Source organism: Onychostruthus taczanowskii, unplaced genomic scaffold (assembly GCF_017590055.1).
Source record: "Onychostruthus taczanowskii isolate IOZ18803 unplaced genomic scaffold, ASM1759005v1 scaffold6, whole genome shotgun sequence".
In the NCBI taxonomy this organism is placed as follows: domain Eukaryota; kingdom Metazoa; phylum Chordata; class Aves; order Passeriformes; family Passeridae; genus Onychostruthus; species Onychostruthus taczanowskii.
Genome location: NW_024503679.1, coordinates 6,714,346 through 6,736,274, shown reverse-complemented (window position 1 = coordinate 6,736,274; position 21,929 = coordinate 6,714,346). Strand labels below are relative to the sequence as shown.

The 21,929-nt window shown below is 45.2% G+C and overlaps 1 protein-coding gene across 5 annotated transcripts in view; it reads right to left on the bottom strand.

The window, feature by feature from the left end:
* Positions 1 to 839: 839 nt before the first annotated feature.
* Positions 840 to 21,929, bottom strand: part of GNB5 (G protein subunit beta 5) — a 29,868-nt gene continuing 8,778 nt past the window's right edge. For 2 of the 5 annotated variants that reach the window (XM_041418526.1, XM_041418525.1), the window contains 11 exons: positions 21,680 to 21,791; positions 17,820 to 17,956; positions 16,282 to 16,323; positions 15,467 to 15,543; positions 13,833 to 13,965; positions 10,181 to 10,324; positions 7,079 to 7,170; positions 6,909 to 6,957; positions 4,343 to 4,439; positions 3,249 to 3,415; positions 840 to 2,933 (listed from right to left, as the gene is read on the bottom strand). In XM_041418526.1, the coding sequence (XP_041274460.1) occupies positions 2,922 to 2,933; positions 3,249 to 3,415; positions 4,343 to 4,439; positions 6,909 to 6,957; positions 7,079 to 7,170; positions 10,181 to 10,324; positions 13,833 to 13,965; positions 15,467 to 15,543; positions 16,282 to 16,323; positions 17,820 to 17,956; positions 21,680 to 21,791 (1,062 nt within the window). In that variant the 3' untranslated portion in view covers positions 840 to 2,921. Of the gene's footprint in view, positions 2,934 to 3,248; positions 3,416 to 4,342; positions 4,440 to 6,908; positions 6,958 to 7,078; positions 7,171 to 10,180; positions 10,325 to 13,832; positions 13,966 to 15,466; positions 15,544 to 16,281; positions 16,324 to 17,819; positions 17,957 to 21,229; positions 21,645 to 21,679; positions 21,792 to 21,929 lie in introns of those variants that run through there. The other 3 variants (XM_041418527.1, XM_041418524.1, XM_041418522.1) reach the window with 3 other exon arrangements.

The following is a 21,929-nucleotide window of genomic DNA, read 5'->3' as shown; positions in this document are numbered from 1 at the left end:
TGGCAAGCCCCTGCACCCCCACACACAAGTCCAAAGGCAGTGGCCCTGAAGTGCAAACCCCACATTTCTCCATGCAAGAACAGAAGTGCAAGATGCAATGTCAGACTCATTCTCACTGGATCTTGTGAGTTTGGGCAGTGATGTCACTCAGAACAAGCTGGCTCAGCACTTTCCCCAGGCCCTCAGAAGAGGGGAAATGAAACAATGCACCTAAATTAAGAAGGTGCTTTTTTCAGTGACTAAACTGAGCACTTCCACTAACCACCTTCAGGCTGACCATAAAACCTACACTGAAGTTGAGAGGACAGCTGGTCACAGCTCACTTCTCTCCTGACAAGGCAGAAAGCTGAACTGCTGCACCTCCAGCTGATCTGCACATCTGGTTTGCCCAAAAAGTCACAGCCTGGGCACTCAACAGAATTTGCGTGCCTGGCTTTTCACTGGCATCCTGCTGCAGCCCAAGGAGCTCCCACATAACACATACCCTGCATTTTCCAGTTCCTTCCTGGGTATCCCGTGAGGATCTGGAAAGAAAACATTACATTAGCTGTGATCCTTCTGAGGAGGAAAATAATCTGAGTTCTCCTTGCCTCCTGCATGCAGGGGGAACTGAGATGGCATTTCAAGTACTTCTATGGGCTGCTCACTCTCATTTGCTGTGGTTCACCTGGGATATTTCCAGAAGATATTCCAGAACCAATTTTCTGGTGGATCTGGATTTTACCTGAGATTTTTGCAGGATAAATAATTTAAGAAACTGTGTGGCACAAAAAGTGAATGTCAAAAAAGCAAAAAACCAAATAGCTACCAAGCACTGGGAAGAACTACTACATACATGGTTCTCAGTATGTAAAATACAATTTATTGTATTTAGGCTGTTCATAAGTATCAACACAATGTATTATGTTTGAAACAAACATCTTGCCAATAAATACTACCTAAACATTAAATTAATCTTTTGATCAAATGTGTACAGTGTATTGACTCAATATTGCACAGTGAGTTCTATATGACATTTCCATAGTGCATTCAGTTTGTTACAGGGATAGCTTGCCACAAATATTGCAAAGCATCAGAGTTGACTTTTCCAAGTGAAAACAGCTGATCTATTCCATTAGGGATGGAAGGCTGGTATAAATGTCAGTGTCTTAGGTTAACTGGTTATGGATTGACAGAACCTAAGGTTTTCATGGATGAGGAGACTGTTTCTAATATGATTTTTATACAATTGTAAAAAAATACCACTTGCAAATAGAATGAGGATGTTATCATTAAACTCCAGTGACCAGTGAGCTCGTAGACAGGTTCATTCCAGTAAGCTTGTTTTCTCTTGTTCCAATCTAAAGATAAATCATATATATGATACATTCAGAGCTGTACCTCACCACCTGCACTTCAAAGGGCAGGCTATGCAAGCCCCCAGCATTACTCCAGCTCTTTGTGCCTGTGCTCAGGTGAGACTCGGAACCTGTTGGTATGAGCAGAGCTGACACACTCTAGTCCCAACAGTTTTCAATGTATGAATGCAGATATAATCTCACAATGGTTCCATAATTAATTGTATCTCATCTTTATGTAATTAAATCTTGATTCTAGAGCATCACTTCTGTGTGGGGTGGTTCTGCCAGTTCTCGTGGCATTCCCATGCTCACGCAGAGGGCTGGGTGCTGCCAGCAATGTGGCCAGCTGTCCTGCTCTCCTGAAAACCAGTGACTCCTGGATCAGATGGAGTCATGTGCTCTGGTCAGCACAGTATCAAGCACTGGCAGGGCTGTGGCTCACAGCAGATTTTCAACAGCTCACTGTTATTCACTCTCAAGTCCAGCTATGACAAAACCATGTCCATGGCAGTGGGAGATGACTGTGACAGCAAGGACTGTATGATTTCACCTGTATTTTCATGAACTTACAACTGCTCTGACATTGCAGAAGGACCTTAAGATGGGCATATACTGCTTTAAAATACATTTAAGCTACATTGCCTTGCCAAAGTTGTATGTACTGCTCAAAATGCAAATAAGAATTATGGTCATAGAATGATTATGACTGACTTGGAAAATATTTGACCATCAGTATAATGGTGTTTAATGCTTAGCATGTAGTATTCCTTAGTGCTTAGCATGTAGTATTTCTTTAAGTAAAAGAAAATTCACTCACCAAGTGATACAATTAAAAATTTCTAAGAAACTACTGGTTAAGTATTACCTCATGATTATGTAAATCATGTTTATATCCCTCTTCTTTGCTGTTTATAAGTTTGTATATATTTAGATTCTTTATATTCAGGTAACAGAGATGAAATACTTATTTCTATCTAAAAAGACAGTAGGAAAAAACAGGGATCGAAAGGATTTTTTTTCTGTACAAAAAATACATTTCCTATGACAGCAGCCAGTACCTTCACAGCAGGTCCTCTGCTCCTCTACTTACCACCAAGGTTCAGTCATCCATAACACCATCATAAAGTATCAGAATTGTTTCTCTTTCCGTTTTTCAACACTGAAATTCAATATGCTACTACGGAATGTTTCCACAGCCTTTCGCTATATCCTGATAAAATCAGGACTTTTTTTTTTTACTTTAAAAAGGAACTATTCATGCAAATAAATACATAATGTGCACTGAAATACTCAATGATACAGGTGACTTTGGAGAAAAGTCCCTTTATAAATAATGAAACTAATTCTAATAAAAGAATATAGTTTCAAAAAAAAAAAATCAAAACATTACATTTTACTACAAGTTGATGTTTGCTACGCGTTCAAGCAGACTACATTTTCTACCTAGCTGTGTTAATCTGTGGACTGAGTGTCACTCTTTTGGACTGTAGTGAATATTTGATTTTGAGGAATGGCTTCTTTATGCAGTTTTTGTAGTCCAGGGTTTCAGTCTTCATTTGACTCTGCAGACGGGATCTCAGGTTACGCCCAGATCTGTAGGAAGAGAGAGAGCTGAACACTCCTTTATGACCCTGACGGTCCCATCAAACCTTAAATTAAATTGGTACGCCGATCACATTAGCGGTACAGAGTATCAGCAGCTACGATATCATGTAACCCAAGCGCAAACTCGGCAGCTCCGCCAGCACTTCGCGGGGATTTTCATTTGGCTTTGCTGTTCATCTTGTACACTGTTTTATACCCTCCCGGGTTCCCCATGAGCAGTTTTCCTGTACCAGCCCTTCCTCCTCAGCCCTTCCCTCGGCAGCTGCAGCAGCAGCACCCGCGGCAGGCGGTCCCGGCGCTCACCCGCAGAGTGTGGTCCCAGGAGCCCGAGCAGAAGGCGGTCCCGTCGGGAGAGACCCGCAAGGTGCTGACGCGGTTTTCATGTCCGAACAGAATGGACACGCGGGACCCCTTCAGCACATCCCACACATTGATGGTGTAATCGTTGTAGCCTGCGAACAGCAGGCGACCTGCAGAGACAGTGAGATTTTACACTGGCAGCTCTTAGCGTGCCTTGACTGCAGGACACGATCGCCCGTGAGCCACAAGCCCACCTGTGACCACTGCTCCCCGTGGGCCAGCTGTGCCCCCGGGGGACAGCCCCGCCCCTAAACACTTACAGTTAATTAGTGAAAAGCATTGTACATTTTAGTTAAATTACACAGAATGTGTTCAGTCATTAGATGGGGGATGACTTCAAATCAGGCTGAAGAGCACTTTAACAACTACTGCAGGGTAATAATACTTAACTCAGACCTTGCACAGAAGTTGAATACAAATGCTTGAGTGATTAACAGACAATTTGGTAAGTGATTCACTGCCAACGGGACGAGCTGTGGTGCTTGTGACCATGACAGAGACGTTTGCCTCAGTTCCAGGAGGAGGGCAGTACACCACCCACTCACCCCCAGCCAGGGTGACTGGGGAGCTCTGCATTTGTGCCGGGACAGGAGAGACAAGACTCTCAGGATCGGTAGTGAAAAGTGGTAATGTCTCTTTCTTCATACCCCTCTAATATACTTTTACTATTAATCATTTGTTGCGCTTTTAAAAACTATTTATGTAACTGCACTGTATAGTTAGCTACATTTTATGTTGCCTTTGAAATGTTTTTCATTATTATTGTGAAACTCTAGCCCAGCTGTAGTTAATGGCAAAATATTTCCTGCCTTCAGTAGGGCCAGGAAAATACTTTTCATCACTACAATGAAGCAATAGCCAGCTAGGTTATTTAAAGAGTAATTATTTTTACAGAGGCAAGAGAAAGCTTCCATGCACTTGGTACTTATTACTTTTGGTAGCTTTTAAGAATGAATGTTTTATCAAATTAAACTGAAAAATTCTACATTTCCCCTCAAATCTCAACACTAAGATAACCTCCAAAGTTCAAGTCTCACCACTGAGAGAGAAGTCCACACTGGATGCTCCAAAAATGATGCTCTCTTTGGAATAAATTGCTACTTCTCTGTCTGCACGAAGGTCATATAAACGACACTAGGATTAAAACAAAACCAACACACATGCCTCAGTAAATACTGGAAGCACTGGCTATAATATTTAGAAAAATGGGAGTGGGAAGTGCAGCCTAACAGACATCACAGGAAGCGGCTGTTTGGCTTCTTTCCTTCTGCTTCCTCCTTTCCTTCTGCTTCTTCCTGCTGTAACTGGGATCCTCTAACAGGGATCTAAGCAACACAAGGTTGTTTTGTATACATTGCAGGAAGAACTTTCTTTTTCAAGCCACTTTTCTAAGCCTCCTGCCTGTCCTAGAAAGACATGAGTGGTGGGCTTTGGGCCATGGTACCCACTGGAGTGCCCACACCCTCCTGCTTCCCCCCCTGTGGTTTATCAGGGTTTATCCCCTGCTGCTGCTGGGGAGGTGCACGTGGGGACAATCTCTTAAACAACAGCTTAGCCACAGCCTGGGAGATGGGATCAAGTCTCTAATCACTGCTGAGATCACAGACCATGTGGCACAGAGGAGCCTAGCTGGTAGTCCTGGCTCTGAGTAAAGCCAGGACAGCAAACAGTCCCTGCCCTTCTGGGAGGCCTCTCTGCTTGAAAAACTCATGTGAAAATAATTCAAGTGAAATAATACATTTTAATACAGATCTCTGGTTTTCATTTCTCATGGAAAATTCCAAATCACCTCTAACAACCTATACTTCCTGTTTTCATCATTTGCCAGCAAAGTTTGGCTTGTTTGACATGGAAATCATGCATCACACTTCACTGCCAGACTTCAGACTTCACTGCCATGTAGAAAGGCAGTCTGTTAGCCCTGAAATCAAAATGCACTTTTGAAACTATGTGAACTGAAACCCCTCCTCAATAAGTTAAGCTTAAGCAAACACTGGCCAGATGGGATTGCTAATATTAAGACTTAACTATTGAAAAATGGCTGGTATTCAAGTCTGCACATAAAGAAGGGGCTGTTAGATTTGCAGGGCAGTGGGGAGCTGCCAGGTATGTGCAGTCCAGGTCTCCCAGTGCCCCACACAGATGAGTAATTTCACCAGACTGTCCTGACAGGGAGCTGGGGTCACTGCAGATGACAATACTGTCATCTGAGCATGCTTTTATGGATTACTTCCAGTCAGGATTATCTGTTCCTCAGAATCCCCAAGTATATAAATCAGTTCAAGGATACCATTCTGTAACACTGCAAAAACAAACCCCTTCATTTAAAGAATGAGGTAGCTAGAAATGCCAAAACCTCTGTCAAAAGCACAGAAGTGGAATTTCCCATTCTCCTGCTTGAGACAGGGGTGTCAAGAATGGTTAAAAAAGAAAAAAAAATCAAATAAATTAGTAAGAACCTGTGATATTGGGTGTTAAAGAGAGTATTTTCACTGGAATTTAATGATGGACAATTTCTCTGTATCACTCCCTCAACATCTCAAGAGCTCACAGTACTGCATCCAAGAGTGCAGAGAACCACTGGGCTCACCACACGGCTAGAGGTATTAACTTCTAATTGAAGTTTTTAAAACATAAAATCAGGGTCACTCTCTCCAAAGAGCCTTGGAATGGCTCCTCATCCAATGAAGACAAAAGGAATGTTTCTGTGAGTTTAGCCAGCATTGGAGCAGACTCAAAGCATGCTCTGAGGGCAGAGTACTTTAGATAAAGTCCTTGCTCCCAGGTGACTCAGTGTGATGTTTGAATAAACAGAAGAAATGAGGTGCCAGGTGCCTCCTCATCATCTCTCATGCTACACTTCACTGCTAGCTCAGGCCCTGCAGGGCTGTGGTGGGGCAGAGCCTGTTCCCCCACGGGACACACCAGCTGCAGTGAGGGCCATCAGCCCTGAGCAGCACTCCGGGGCACAGGGCACCAGGAGACAAAATGGCATTTTGTATACATTGTGCTGATCAAATTTACCTGTCAATGCATTCTGAGCCCCTCCTAGCAGATTGCTCATAGATAAGTAGGATCCATTAAGGGCTGATGTGCGATCTAGGATGACCTGGCTGCAGTGACTCACTGCAGTGACTGTGGCCAAGGCCACCCTGGGGCTGCAGAGGCCAGCTACCCACATCTGCCCTGCTCTGCCCTGAGCCCATGCCCCTCTGCTTTCTGGGACATGCTGACACAAGCTGCAGCATTTCAGCTGGTTCCTCCCATGCTGTGACCAAGAGCTATGTGAAGCCAAATATCTTCCAGTAAGACAACTAATTTTAGTCATGAAACTTCAGACACAGAGAATCTGAAATGAGTATTTGGACAGTACCTCTTGTAGAGAAGTTTGCAGTAGTGACCTACAGTGTTACGTGATTTTCCCTAGAACATTATCTATGGTCTTTAATATCTTACCTTACAGGATTATTATTTCTACAAATTGGGTGTCACAGGCCCAGTTTAGTCACTAAAAGCCCTCTGTGGATGTGTCCTAGTCTTTTAGGAAAATCTGACTTGGGAAGCAACAGAATTTTCCTAAATTAGGTTGCTGAATTAACATACCGTGGCATCGTCTGAACCAGAGGCAAAAGCATCTCCACTTGGATAATATCTGTGCACAAGTGAAAGAAGACCAGAACACATTACATTACTTGGATGAGGTCAGACTTCAGAAATAGAATCAGCACATTGCTCAACACTGCAAACGTGTCCTCTCCCAGAAACACACTGACCTGACACTGTTGATATCTGAATCGTGGGTTTCAAATGACTGCACACACTGACCAGACCGCATGTCCCAAACCATGGCTTTCTTGTCACATCCCTAGTAACAAAAAAACATCATTGCAGTTGTGCAAATGGTGACATTCACCCCTCATGTGACTGATATTTATCATCAAGCCCACTACATTCAGAGGCTCTGAACATCACAGCTCAGAGAGGATTTACCCATCCCAGCCGCCCCAGAGCTGGCTGCAGTGGTACCCTCAGCTGTGCAGTGCAGGTGGGAGCAGAGTTCCCCAGGACAGCTGGAGCTGCCCTGCACTCACAGCCCTGCTCTGCTTGTGCTGCTGCCCTACCACTGTCTGCAGCCCCACCACGGCACACAGATGCACAACTGACCTGTTCCCTGACCACTTAACCAATATAAAATACCAGAACCCAGCATTTAAAGTTTTATAACTTGCTATTTTCATACACTGAAAGAGAAAATTAAATCAGTGCATCCAGAGGGTTTCTTGCCCAGCCTCCTGCCAGGGTTATCCCCTGTCAGAGCTCTGCACCCACATGCTTGATGGTGTGGTTGGAGTGAGAAAAACAGCATAGCAGCACTTCATCTCATCCTCAAGCCAAAACCTGCCTTTCCAAGCTGTGCTTTGAAAGGAACATTTAACACTCAGTGCTCAGCACCCTGAATTCTTTGGGCAAGGGGTTTGGCCCATGTAGTCTACACTGTCCTTGTGGCAAGAACCATCTCATACCCATAGGACCACGCTCTCAGCTGCAACGTCACTGCTGTCACAGTGGTAGTGACAGGAAAAAGAACATGGACTTTGCTTTGAAGAGTGATGGGAGATTTTAATAAACCTGCTCCTGCTGAGGAGCAGGCAGGCTGAGCTCCAGGGGCTCAGCCTCTCTGAGGCTGTGTGGGAAGAACAAGGCAGGCCAGGTGGCTGCTGCTTCTGCTGAGCCAGAGCACCCTGCTCACCAGACCATGCCACACATTTTAATCAAATGTGATAGCTAATTAAATTAAACAGTTTCTTCACAATTCACGTATTTCTCTCTCTCTTTTTAAAAATTCTGTTGTTATAATGAAATCCTAGTGTTTTTAGTAAAGATGCCATTATTTAAAAGATGTAATGCTCCTTGGCACCAGCTTGTGGTTTCTGCACCAGGGAAACCAAACAGGATAAAGAATATTTTGGACCCAGCATATTCCCCTCTCAAGCACCACCATAGGCCAAGCCCAGCCCTTCACATTGCTTCCATGTGCACTGCTCTTACTGACCCCTCTGGGAATTTGGGAGCAAGACCAATCTGACAAGCTGGTGCTTTGACTCCTAAGGTTTTGAAGGAGAAACCAGCCACCACCTGTGGAGAGATGGACCCCCTGAGTGATACCCAACTCAGCCGAGGAGCCTTGTTCAGAGGGCACTGAGTACAACAGCCTGGGACACAGCCCTGAGCTTACTCAGGAGGGCTGGAATGTTCATTTAAATGGTTAAATGTAACACTCAGCCTACATGCTGATACACTGACATCGCTTATTCCAGCTCAAGGTTACTGTACCACAGAGGCCCAGTATTCAGGGAATCTCTGTATGCCACCATACCTTCACCATACCTTCATGCTGTTCTGCCTATACCTGCACTGACACGATGTAAGACAGGTCTTCACTGCAGTGGTGTTTTGCATGTGATGAATTAAGCGAATGCCTGTAAGCACAGACATGCCCAAGCTGCTCTATCAACACCAGTATGACATATTCTCTTAGCAGTAGCAGAGCTGCTTGTGATTCCTTGCCCTATAATAAGCTGAGCTGTTCCCAGGGAGAATGAACCTATCCTTTCTGGGAAGCAAGCTCGGTGACAGGAAAACCCGAGAGAAGTATTGCACTTGGATGGAATTAGCTTTCAGTCACGCTTCGGAGCAGCTGTGCTACCAACAGGCAAGCTGGGCCAGTGTGCTGGACTCTGCTCCTGATGTGCCAGCCAAATTTGATAAAAAGAGCCATAACAGAAGAGGTCCAGGTATATTGTGTAGGGATAAGACCACCTAACATAAGGGGTGCACCCTGTTGGCACCCTCTGGCACAAGGGCCATTTCCATCATCAAATACAGGATCAACCATGGGCTGGTGGGGCCCAGAAACCAGCAAAGTTATTGGTACTTTCAGCAAAGTTACCAGTAGCAACTGGCCTCTCAGCTCCTGCCAGCTCTCATCTGCACACTCACTTTCTAATGTGGGAAAGACTAAGATCACCTTGAAAAGGAGTTGAGCCCCATCCCATCCACCTTTATACCTGGCCTGCCTCACTACCAGGCTGTGCGCCAATGGCTCAGCTGCTTGGGAACAGTGATCCCTCAGCAGCAGGACATGATTTGGAAGATGCCCTGGGTACTTTCCCTGACCAGTCCAGTCCTGCAGACCATGAGGTTTGTGTGCTCCTCTGCACCAGGACAGGGAGCAGAGTGTTCGACTGATGAAGGGGCTTTAAATGCCTCCGGTACCACTGGAAGGCACAGAGGACTCAGCAACAGCTCAAGATGTGGCCACACCTCATCTCCCTGCTCCAGCTTGCACGAGGGGTTAGCCAGTGCCCAAGCTGCCCCTTGACTCTCAGGACATAGTGGCACACACATTATCTGCAACCCCACTTCAATGCCCTGAGCACAACCTGATGCCTGTCACACCCCATCTGGCTCCAGAGCTGGGCACAGGGAAGGAGCAAAGTGTGGGAAGTCTCCGCTGTTTCAGGCTCCCACCCACAGGGACTCACACCTCCACTGTGGTAGGAGCCCCATTTCTAACTCTGAGCCTTCCCCTTCCCAGCAGAGGCGTTGTTTTGATCTCGAGCTGGATTGCTTTGATGTGGGGTGGAACTTGCTAAGTAAGCAGAACTGCAGTCAGACTGGCTGGGTGGGTTTGACCCCACAGTCAGGGGTTTAATTTGCTCCTGCCTGGAAAATGTGCTTGCAATGAATGGATTGCACTGGGGCATCCAACATACACTCCAGCACTCTCTCAATAACATCATGAGCCTCCTACTTTGCTGCCTTTTCACTTCCATATTCCTTAGTTTTATATTATGAGAGGAACTCCTGCTTACCCCAGAAACAAATGTATTTCCCGTTTCAGAAGGGGCCAGGTCCAGACACAGGACATCAGCTCCATGACCATGGAAACTCTGTAGAAGTTGTCCACTCTCAACATCCCATAGAGCACAAGTTCCATCTCCACTTGCTGTCAGAATCTACAGGATGTGGGAAGAAGAGTCACAATACAATGACCTTCAGGTCACAAAGAAACAACTGACATCCTACACAAACACCAAAGGATACCTTTAATTTAATGAAATATTTAGGCAATAAATCAAAGTCATAAGCCCAGTGTGAACCTAAGTTCAGTTTATGGTTTTTATTTTTAAGGAAAAAAGGTAGATTAAAAAAGAGAGTTGTATGGACACTACTATCCCTACGCAATGTTTCAATAACAGTCCCTTTTGTGTGGTGGGGTTTGCACAACTGACAGGAGTAAGGATCTGCTGGCATTTTCATATTCTCTAAAAAGGAGGGAGAACAATACTGGTATTCCTGTCTACCCCTGTATTTCACTCTATCCATATTTAGGCAGCTGGAATTCAGCTCAGGTAAGTGGAAGAACTCTTGCAGTTAAGTATACCTGTTTACTCACCATTTTTTTTTTCTTTCTGCTTGAAATAGTCAGGTTAAACCAAATTAATTTGACTAAGACATGGATTTTCTGAAAGGGAAGTAAGCCTGTCTAGACAGTTGTTTGATAAGTCCATCAGCTCTCACTTGTCCTAAACCATTTGTGTGTGAAAGGGCTTGAACATACACTGCCCAAACATAGCTCACAGCTTCCCATCTGCTACAGTACTTGTAGAAAGCACATGTGATCAGAGCTTGTTATTGTGGCTAAATCCTGATGATGCTCAATTGTTCAAAATTTCCCCTTGGCACCCGAAACTGTTATGCAATCACAAATTCTGTAGGTTGAAAGAGTCCCTGTGCACTGGTGTGGAAGGAAGCAAAGGTGAACGTAGGAGGGCTCTCAGTTTTGTACACAGGTTTTTCTCATGGTTGGTGAGGAAACTCAAGTGATCCCAGTGGGTAGTTACAAGTTAAAAACAAAATTCTCTTCAAGAAGAAAATGATCACACAGTCACGAAACCATTCACAGAGTTGCATAAAGGTTAAACACCGAACATGTTTCACAGATGCTCCAAAATTCTTCCCGTAAACAGAGGTCTGCAAAGCTGCAGAACAGACTGTTCCGAATCCTGCAGCAGAGAGATGCTAATGCTCTCAGATGATAATAGCAGAAGAAACTCCTGAATTGTCTTCCCAGCCAGTTTTGAGCCTAGATGAACTCCCCTGTTCTGTGGAATGTTTGTACTTGGCTGAGGAATGAAGACTTTCAGCTCTCAGGATTTGCTCTTGTAACACTGTGGAAGGGAATATGAAGGGAAAAGGAGTGGCTAAAGGTGTAAGGGAAGGGTTTGTTGGCAACCCAGAGCTCCAGCTAATGCTTAAAGAGAAATGACATGGATTCAACTTCAAGGCTGCTCCTCAGCCCTGCCACACTTGGGAGCATGGCTGCCTGCCCTATGCAAAACACTTGAGATCCCAATTAACTGCTGCTATTAATACACATGGAGCATTGTCACGTGGGGAGCATTATCACACCACAGAGCTGCAGATACCTAATTTAGGAAGTGAGGCTCCCTGGCTCTCTGCTCACTGAGGCAGGGGGAGGCTCTCTCAAGTAAGACTGGTTTGGGGCACTGAGAACAAGGTGTGTGGGTCACCCAGCTCCACGTGCCGGGCTCCACGTGGGAACATGATGAGCAGCAAGGGTGGGACCCCCTTTTTCAGCACCCACAGCCTGGGAATGACTCACAATGAGCCACCCCCAGATCTCCCTTTCCACTGCACTGCCCAAAGCCCATGAGCACACTAAACCCAAAACTCCTACCCAGTCCTCCACGCCTCTGTGGGAAAAGGCAGTTTAAGACAGCAGCCAGGGCAGAGCTGCAGCGCTGGCAGCACCGAGCAGTGGGAGCTGGGGGACACTGGGCTGGGGGACACCTCCACCTCATGCTGGAGCTGCTCCAGGATAGCACCACGTCCTTCCTGATGCAAACTGGGAGAGGAGGCCTGCTCTGCACACAGCTGGCAAAGCTCCTGCACAACGTATTTGTTGCACTATGCACCCACAGAGTTACTGAACAGTTTTAATTCTCAATAGTTTTAATTCTGATGCCTTTATATAAATGAAAAAAGATAAGAAATCTGGGATTCTCTAGGATCTGCTACATAAGTGTCCTAAGAGAAGCTTGGCCAACCTGTTGCTTGTATTTGAATAATAACATGCAGTGCTATAAATTATCACTTATAAGCCTAGCAATCACAAGAAAATTTCTTTTTAAAGACTTCAGAAAAATTTCTGACTCGCTAAATATAAAGCACCTTAATCCACTGTGGTATGACTTTATTCAGTAGTAATACATGACCTTCAACATCAGTGCAGTTTGCTGTATTTAATATGGAAAAAAAAACCCCAACTTTTCTTTTCTATTATGAAAAAAATATTGCTATTTTTCCTGTCACAGGATTTAATCTCAAAGCATTTAAGTATAGACAAGAAAAGAGAAAACTGGGTTTATATCTCATCAAAAACATTCCACTTAATGTAGACTCTAATTCCACATAGCTCCTGCACAGAAGGTCAGGGCTAAGCAAGCCTGAGTGCTGGGTACCTCCACCACTTGTTTCCATGGCAATGGACTTAAATTAGCACCTCAGAGTCATTACAGAAACCAGAGAGTGACAAACAACAACATACTCTCGGATTCACATGTCCTGAAATAGAAGCAACAAGAGCTGATATTTCCTTCAGAAGAGCTCCAAATATCTGGAAGAAGGGGACATGGTATTCCCTTTCCAGCAGCTCTATTGACATTGAGAGCTATAAAAATGCTCCATTCTGCCGCTTATTTTGCTGCAGAGCTGCACTGAGAAGAGCTTTAATTAAATTCAGAAACCAGAGAGGACAAGGGGATTATCCTGGCTCCTTTCATCATATTCTGTGTTCCTAGAGAAAGAGATCTTTGAGATATTCAATAGAGAGGAAGGCTGGCTTGGTCTCAGATCTGCATTCAGTTCATGACTTTGCCATCACCTCCCATTGTGGGCCTCTGTGCTCCACCCCACTGCCTGTGAGATGGGAACAGCATCACTCTTTTCCCTCGAGGGAACACAGCACTGCATGTAGAAACAGCAGGTATGGCCCTCTGGGGCCATCCTGAAGCTCATTTGTATCACTTGGTACAAATGAAAAATACTTTGAATGAAAGCAAAAGCAAATGTTGCCGGATGTCCGGGACAAAGCAGGCAAACAATACAGTCACCATCATCTGGCACAGCACCCAACCCAGTCCTGGCTGAACCAGGTTTTAACTATTTGCAATAGTCTGGGCTCCTAAAAGCACAAACTGGGGAGCAGAGAACATACAGGTACCAGAGAGCTCCCTCTGCAATAGCCACAGGCCTTTGTAGGGTCAGCCTGACCACAGGCTGTGACAAGCATTTCCTTACAGCAGCTTTGCAGCACCTTCATTGCCCCCTGTGAGGGTGTTCCAGCAGCCACGTGGCCCTGGTGCCCCAGGAGCAAGGACGGACACGTGCACTGCAGCTCGTGTGAGGAGATGGTGAGCAGCGGGCAGGGAACGCATTTACCTGCATGTCTGAGTTAGTGAAGCTGCAGGCAGACAAGTAGTTCGTGTGCATTGCAACAGATTTCTTCTTTGCAGCCATATTTTCATTTTTTTCAAATGTCAGAGGGTACACAGAACACTTGTTGTCCAGGCCACTGAAGAGAGTAATAATAGCAGTAACAGAGAGAGGAAAACTGGTTAAAACTGCAACGACAAAAGGCGAGTGGTGATAAGAAGGACACCACCTGTCAGGGCTGTGCTGCCAAACCCTTCCAAGTACCGACTTCCCTGTATTGTGCTGTGTGGGATCTCCCTGTGCAGGGAAGCCCCAGCTGCCTCACCAGCCTGGCTGCTTTACAGAACTTGAACAGCTGCGCCTCAGTATTTTTCACCCTTACCGAGTTTATAAATGGCACTGAATGAAACCTCACGAAAGTATAAGCTGGGAGGTGACAGCAGCCACCTCAGGGTTAATGTTTCACATACAGCCAAACTGCCATTTTTTCTGCTGACATCTGTCATGGCAAAGATCAGTATTTCAGCATCATTATACACCTACCTTAACAAATGTGACCTAGCTCCTATAGAAGAGGCAGCATAGCTAGCAGTGGGTGTGAATACAAAATTTATAGAACAGTTTGGAAAAAAGGCAACAGAAGCACTGATCTCTGTAGCTGCTGCCCCTCTCCTGAACAGTTGTATCAGTTAAGCTGTGTCAGACCCAGGACTCAATTCTAAAGTGTAAGATGTACATCTGCCCCTTTCCTAGAGCTGTGCTAGATCAGACCTGCCCTGGTCCCTGGGATCCTGGCACACCACCAGTTGCTGGTTCTGTGCCTTACATTATGTGCATGGCACTTAACTGACAGCACACCAGAAATACAGAATTAGGTGCAATGTATCCATGCATTCCCCATCTCTGCTGCAAGCGTAAAGACAGAACTTGCTTGCCATTCTTTGGGTTCTAGTCAAAAGCAGTTCCCAGACTGCTTTCCACACACAGTCTGCTTCTCTGTCTCACTCTGCTGTGTTCTAGACCTGCAAGCTGCACACTGAAGTCTCCCTTTGTTCCTTTCTCTCACCCCAAGCTTGCTTTGTCTGATTCACCCAGTTCCTTCTTACAAGATGTTTTGCCAACATTTCATCTCTTTGTTTTTTCCCCTATATAAACTTATTTTTCTCAGACCCAAGCCCTCAGAAAACTACAAGATTGTCAAGAATGGGGTTACTTCTCCTCATCCCATCTTAGCAAGATCTATTCACATACTGGTGGTAATCATTAATGATGGACCTCTATGTCATAAAAAAAATGAGTGCAAAGAACACAATTAAAACCTCCTTCCCTTAGAAAATACATCCAACATAGACAACCACACTAGAAAAGGGAAGTTGCATGCATGCAGAATTCCTAACCCATGATATAAATGCTGAAAGAGGATTATTTTCCATGCTTACACAACAAATGTTATTGCACTGAAGTCAGTGGAGATAGTATGTACGAGCCATTATGGAAATAGAATCAGAGGCACTGAATGTAGACCTTCCACCCACAATCAATCACGGCACACAAACTTCTATCTGTCAGCTTCTGAAGCCACCAGGACTGCAACAAATCCAACTTCTCTGTGTAAGCTGCTGTGGGAACTGGGAACTTACCCACAAGCAATGGCACATCCAGAAGGGGCATATGCACATGCCATCACCCAGGTACACGGCATGGTCACGGCGTGCTCCTGAAACACAACATCCCTTTAGACTGCTAAATGCTCACTGCTCCTCTAGCCCATGCAAGGAAAACGGTGGGAATGATAAGTTCAGTATTTCTGTGGGACATCCTCAGGGTCAGTGCAAGGTATAGGTGTTTCCCCCAGCCACAACTCATGTGTAAGTCAACAATCCTGACTGCAGAATGCAGCAGAGCAGCAGGAGGATGGCCAGTCCTTCTCTGACACTCTACACCTTATTTACGAGCCCCAGACTGACCACAGAGCACATCTTATTGGGTCATCCAGTGCTGTGAAAGGTCCCCACTGCTGCACATGTAAAAGTGAGTTAAAAACAAGTTGTTTTTCCTCATCTGTGTGGTGCAGGCAGGGCAGCCCAGACAGGGCTTGGCCATTTCACAGTGAACACCACAGCTGAAGGATCCCCAGATCACACACAGCACCTGCTACAGGAGTGCCCAGCAAAAGTTCCCCTGTTTTTCTGGCTGGGCTTTGCCTCTCTTGTGAGCAAAGAGGCTGGATCAGACCCTCTCACTGAAGATCATGACAAACCCCAGTGCCCTGACAGGGACTTTGCTCAGAAACAGGTCAAGGGACATGTCTTGCCCTGGGCTCCTTTTGTGGGGTGCTAGTGGAAGTCTGCATTCCATTCCATTATCCCACTGCCTCCAGTGACACCTGTGAGCCCTTCACCTCATCCCACTGTCATTTGCCCTAGGCACTGAATTTTGCTGGAGTTTCACTTACTTTGTTGGTAGTGAAGGAATCCCACACGATCACCTTCCCATCCTAAATGAAAGCAGAGAGAAAGAGAAACTGAGGCCTTTGAGAGACATGGCTGCTTCCCAGCTTGGAGAAAACTCTGCTGCTCATTTCCTCTCCCCAGCCTGTTATTTCCTTTTGTCTCCATCTTAACAACAGCACAGTGGTCACAGTGAAGCACCAAGGAGACACTTCTCAGTAATGCTGTTGTATCTACCACAAGAGAAGTGTATCTCCTCATCTCTGACTCATGTTTGATTAAAAGACCTACTTATTTTTCACTTTTTTTCTCTTCCCTCTTTAATGGCTTCATGAGTACTCCTTCCACCTGCAGCACATGCCACAGACAGGGCCATCTCTGTAAGCCCTCACTTGCCTCAAGTGATTGTTTATGGATATTGCACTGTTTATTCATCTTCCCTTTCCAGTCTGGTCCTGGTTTTCCCTTTACTTGTCACTACACTTACTTAACCTCCATTATACAACCAGCTAACCAGCCATCACAGAACCTTGCACAGAGAGCAGCACAATCACTTGGTGTACACCAGCTACACTTGTGCCAGCCACTTTGCCTTAGGCACATAAAATCGTAATCTTCCCTGTATCATGAAAGTGAAATGTTTATTACTGAGCAACAACTGCTTCTGCACCTGGACTTACAGTTCTTAAAATAGAGTGAAAAATGCATTTCAACCTGTCTGTTCAGTTTTCTGATCTACGCACTAACATTTTAACCGCTTTAAAAAGTGTGACATTAAATATTTAAATTATTCTCTTTGTTGAGATCACCATGAATGGTAAAAACTCAGAGTAAGTGAAGGTGGCTTGCAATGCAGATTGCCTATTTTTATCCCTCAAGTGAGACCCCTGACAGATTTCATGTAGGTCAGTGAACAGCTGTGAGATGCAACAAGCTCACTCACTGCCATACTGGGCTCAGGATGAACCAGGGGATCTAGAAAGCAATTATCTCATTACCTCCTCCAGCTTATGAGACTGGTCTTGAGCAGGTGTTAGGACTGCTTCTCAAAATGCCCAACTAAATGCAGTAATTTTGGCAGGATATCTGAGGCTTTCAAGGTCATATCAATCATACAGACTGCAGAAGAAATCTTTGTGCATAGAAACCTCTAAAAAAAAAAATCAACGTCTTCTCTTTTCCTGATTATTTTCTCTGAACACATAACCTGAAAAATTTGCTAAGCATTTAATCTGTAAAGAACAAGAAAATGGATGTAGCCTCACATGAGTCTATTTTTTTTATTTTAGGAGGGAATATGGGACAATCTGTGTACGACCGGACAAGAAATATTTAGGACATCTGCTGCAAGAGGTGTACCAACGATTCAAAGGTTAGATTTACACTCTCTGAACAAATACATTGCCAATGAACTTCTTTCAGGGCACCTTGAAATCACTTACAATAATCCCAGGTATCATCTGACAGGAGTGGCACACAGCACAGCAAGAAGATGTGTACAGTGCCCAAGAGCACCTTTAAAAACACCTGCCCAACAGCATACCTGGGAAGAGCTCACAATTCTTCTCTTGTCTTTGCACCAGTCCATACAGAGAACTTTGTTTCCATGGCCCTTCAGGGTCCTCCTGGTCTTCATCACAAACTGTCCCAGTGCCTCCACACGCTCTGCCACCTGATGAACTGCAGACAGCTGATGGTTAGAGAGCCCTTCATCAAAGCTCTGCCCTGCAAATATCTGTTGATGAGTAATGCCCCTGGAGGGAGATTAATCCCTGAAGTTTGAGTCCATGGTGGTGAGCTCTGCTTCAGAGCTGGCAGGTGGCTAACACCAAGGTGGGTGGCACAGGAACATATTCACCAAATAAAGACAAGGATGAATTCACTCAGGGTTGAATTCCAGGGATGCAGCAGCTGAAGCTCTTGCAGACCATCCCACTCAAGTGTAACTGGAAAACAGATTACCCCTTTGCCCCCCTTTACTGGGAGATGTTCAGGCCTGCAGGTGGACAGACAGGTGTTCTGGAGGTGAGACTCCCATCTGCAGCACTGGGGTGGTGCAGTGGGTACAGGCACTGGCCACTGGCACTGGTGACTGCTGTGCCATCCCTTCTGGTGGCCAGGACACAGCTCTGAGTGAGCAGGAGATGGACATTGGCTGCCTGAGTGCACTACCCAACTTTTCAACAATAACTATGGACATCAAGAACTTAGTGGGATGTCCCTTCTACAAAAGAGGGAAACAGGGCAGGCAAGCAACTTTTCTGAGCAGCATCCTCTGGTGGAGAAGTCAGTTCTTTCATACCTCATTTAACAGCAGTACTTTCAGCTGATGTTCTTAAAAACCCAACAAATTTATATTTCTGCTTGTGCAAACTGACTTTGACATAAAATTCATGCAGTTGACACAACTAGAAGGTGTCTCATATAACCCTGATGCCTCAAGCTGGGGTCACCTGTAAATGTGTGGGAGAAAGTGTCATCTGAGGAAACCTATTTGCCCTGCTCCAGTATGTTCATCCCGTGCGGAGCTGAGCAGGGCCATGACGTATCTCAGCAGCCAGGGGCAGCTCTTCACACACAGGGAGGGTGAGACTCACTTCAAGTCCCACAGCAGAGTAGAGATCCTGAGGCTGGAGACTCTGGCACCAGAATTAAAAATTACTCTCTTTAGAGGAGAGCTGACAGGATCCAGCGCTTCCTGTGTTGTGTGGCTGTCCACACCAAAACCTAACGTGATCCAGCTGCTGCTGGGAGCAACGCCTGGCTCAAACCTTCTGAAATAAATGGAGAAGCTCACATGCTTTAAAGAGCTGGAAGAGGAAATTTTGAGCTTTTCACTGCCCTGCTGGAGACTGAGCTTCACTCCCATGGCAGGTGGTGCTTTGGAGCTGCCTTGCTGCTTCACCCTTCATCACTTTCCTGGGGCTGCAAGGAAGCTGATGGGCTGGGAAGGGCTGTGACACTGAGAGAGCAGGCATCCTGAACTTACAGATCATTTCTTGGCACAGGCTCAGTGAAGCAATTTCTGCCCAAGGCAGAGACTGATTTCTAGTGGATTACCTTCTCAAGAGTTGTCTTTCACAGCCACCAGCCCCAGAGGCTGTGCCAGAATAATGTTCTCAGCTGAAATCTCTGCTCAGTCTCCCTGAGCCAGGGCACAAGCGCTGTCCACCATTCCTCACAACCTGCCCATAAGTCAGAAGCCAGTTTCTGAGAAAGTATCATATAAACCTACTGAGGAAAAGATACATTCCCCCTACTACTGCCCACAGAAACCTGCCAAATGATCCAATAAAAGACATGGAAACACAGCACAGGTGGCTATTATGGCAGCTGGAAAGATGCTTGTGTCCAGAATATATCTGAAAAAACAAATGCTTCACAGACACTGGACAAACAGTTTCCATTATGTGAACACAGCTAAGCCTCTGAAATTGTCAGGTTTAGCCTCACTGATTCTCTGAGGATGCTTACCTCCAACCACAGCCATAATAATCCTGCTCCTGCCCAGCACAGGTTTGAGACTCAGACAGTTATTTTTAAGCATTCACCAGTATTGTTCAAAGATAGTTGAAAATCATGCACTCAGACAAGTAGATCAGCTAAAGCCAGTAAACAGCTTGAGTAGTTTTACAGAGGTCCAGATAAAACTGCCTGTTTTTCTTAAAAATATTGTTTGGCCTGAACAGGAGGTGTGGAATTGATGCAGACACTCTTGGGTCTTTGATCCTTTCTGTGTTGGGTCTAATGGTCTCTCTGGCCCTAAAAATTCATGGATTGCACAAACAGAACAAACTTTTGTCTACATCTAAAATTTTAAGCTCTTGAATTGACTCCTTAAAAATATAAGACTGCAAATCAAATGCATGTTTGGCATTTCCGCTTTCTATGCACATTTTTGAGAGCTGCTGTTCAAAACCAATTGAACAAATAAGGGCAATCCTATTTCAGCCAGCTATTTGTTTTGGGAACCACAGAGGGAAAGTCATGATCCAAGCAAAAGAATGCAGAAGATACAATTTTAGATTAGGGGAAAAAAACCCCCAAACCAACCACGCAAAAATCAGAAATGATGCCTTATACTGAAACTTACAAACCCTGCAGAAATAGTACCTGGGACTAATTTACGTGTAAAAAAGCTCTGATACAGAATCAATCATATAAAATATCATAAGGGAGCATTGTTCTACAGCAGCATAACACTTTTGTCTTAGAAATGCTGTAATGGCTTTGCAAGCACAGCTTTCCAACGGAAATTCACAGATCTTATATATGACAAAGAATATCCCATGACTATCAATGGCACACACAGTTACAGTGTCACTGTCATCAGAGGTAATATATTTTGAGCAAAAATGGGTTTAAGAATATGCTTAAGAGGTCTGTTAACCAAAGACCCTGCTACTTCTGATACAGAAATGGTACTATAGGAGTATGGTGATTTATGGTAATGTTTCTGTAATGAGGACACCTCTGTTTAACAGTTCTGATTAACAGGACATTCATATGACATGACTGTCCAACTTAGACAAGAAAAAGTTCTATGTATTCCAGAATATATATATATATACACAAAATTCCAGAATACTTTTTTTTTTTTAATTGTAATCTTTCCCAACCTGAAAAATCAAAAGTGTTTTTCAGTCCCTCATTCTTACAAAACACTAAAGAACTAAGAACTAAGTCACTGGATACAAGCTCAGATTTCTTTTCAATGCTTAAGGCACCAGAACACATTAAAGAAAAGTTTTAATGACCCAGTAATGTTTCTAATATAGTGAGCTACATTATTTCAGACAGAAAGAGTAACTTACATGTTTTTTTAAAAAAAAAAACACCAAAAGCAAAAAAAACAAACGAAACCAAACCAAAACCCTGCAATGTATCGTTGTAATTATAAAATGGCACAATGATAATAAAAGGATTTTTTTATATCTCTTGACTTGTGAATACCTATTTGAAAAGCTCCATTAACATAAGGTGAGCTTCTTTTTCCTGACAGGGGAAGGGGCTCGGGGGAGGGCCGGGCTGAGGTCTGTCCATGGCTTTTCTGCGGGGTTATCCCTGGATCCTGAAGCTGCAGCTGATCCCGGTGAGTTCCACATTGACAGCTCCAGCACTGACTCACCCGCACCTCTGAATCAGCACTGCATCCCTGCTACTTGTTTCCCTGGCAGAAAAGGGGCAGAGCAGCTGTTTTTGGAAACAACGCTCCTTTTTAAGCCCTTCCACACCTCGGGTGAAATCCCAACCCCATTAAAGCAAATTCCCATCAACTTCCACACGGCTGGGGTTCATCCTGGCTGCTGACAGTACACCAGGCACGGCGGGTGAACGCCGGGCTGTGCCCAGGCTGCTCGAGGGTCGCCGCCCGCCGGCTGCTCCCGGCCCCGCTCCACTCACGCTCCACGTCGTGCAGCTTGGCCCGCTCCTCCTCCAGCTTGCCCTTCAGGGTCTCGGCCTCGCTCTTCAGCGATGCCAGGGTCTCGTTCTCGTGCAGCCCCTCGGTTGCCATCTTTGCAAAGGAAGCGGGGAGAGCGGAGGATGAGAGCGGGAGGGAGGAGGAGTTTGCCAGCCCGGCTCACGGGGATGCTGCCGCGGCTCCTGCTGCCTCAGCAACGGCGCCGGAGCCGGCCCGGGCTCCCCCTCCCCT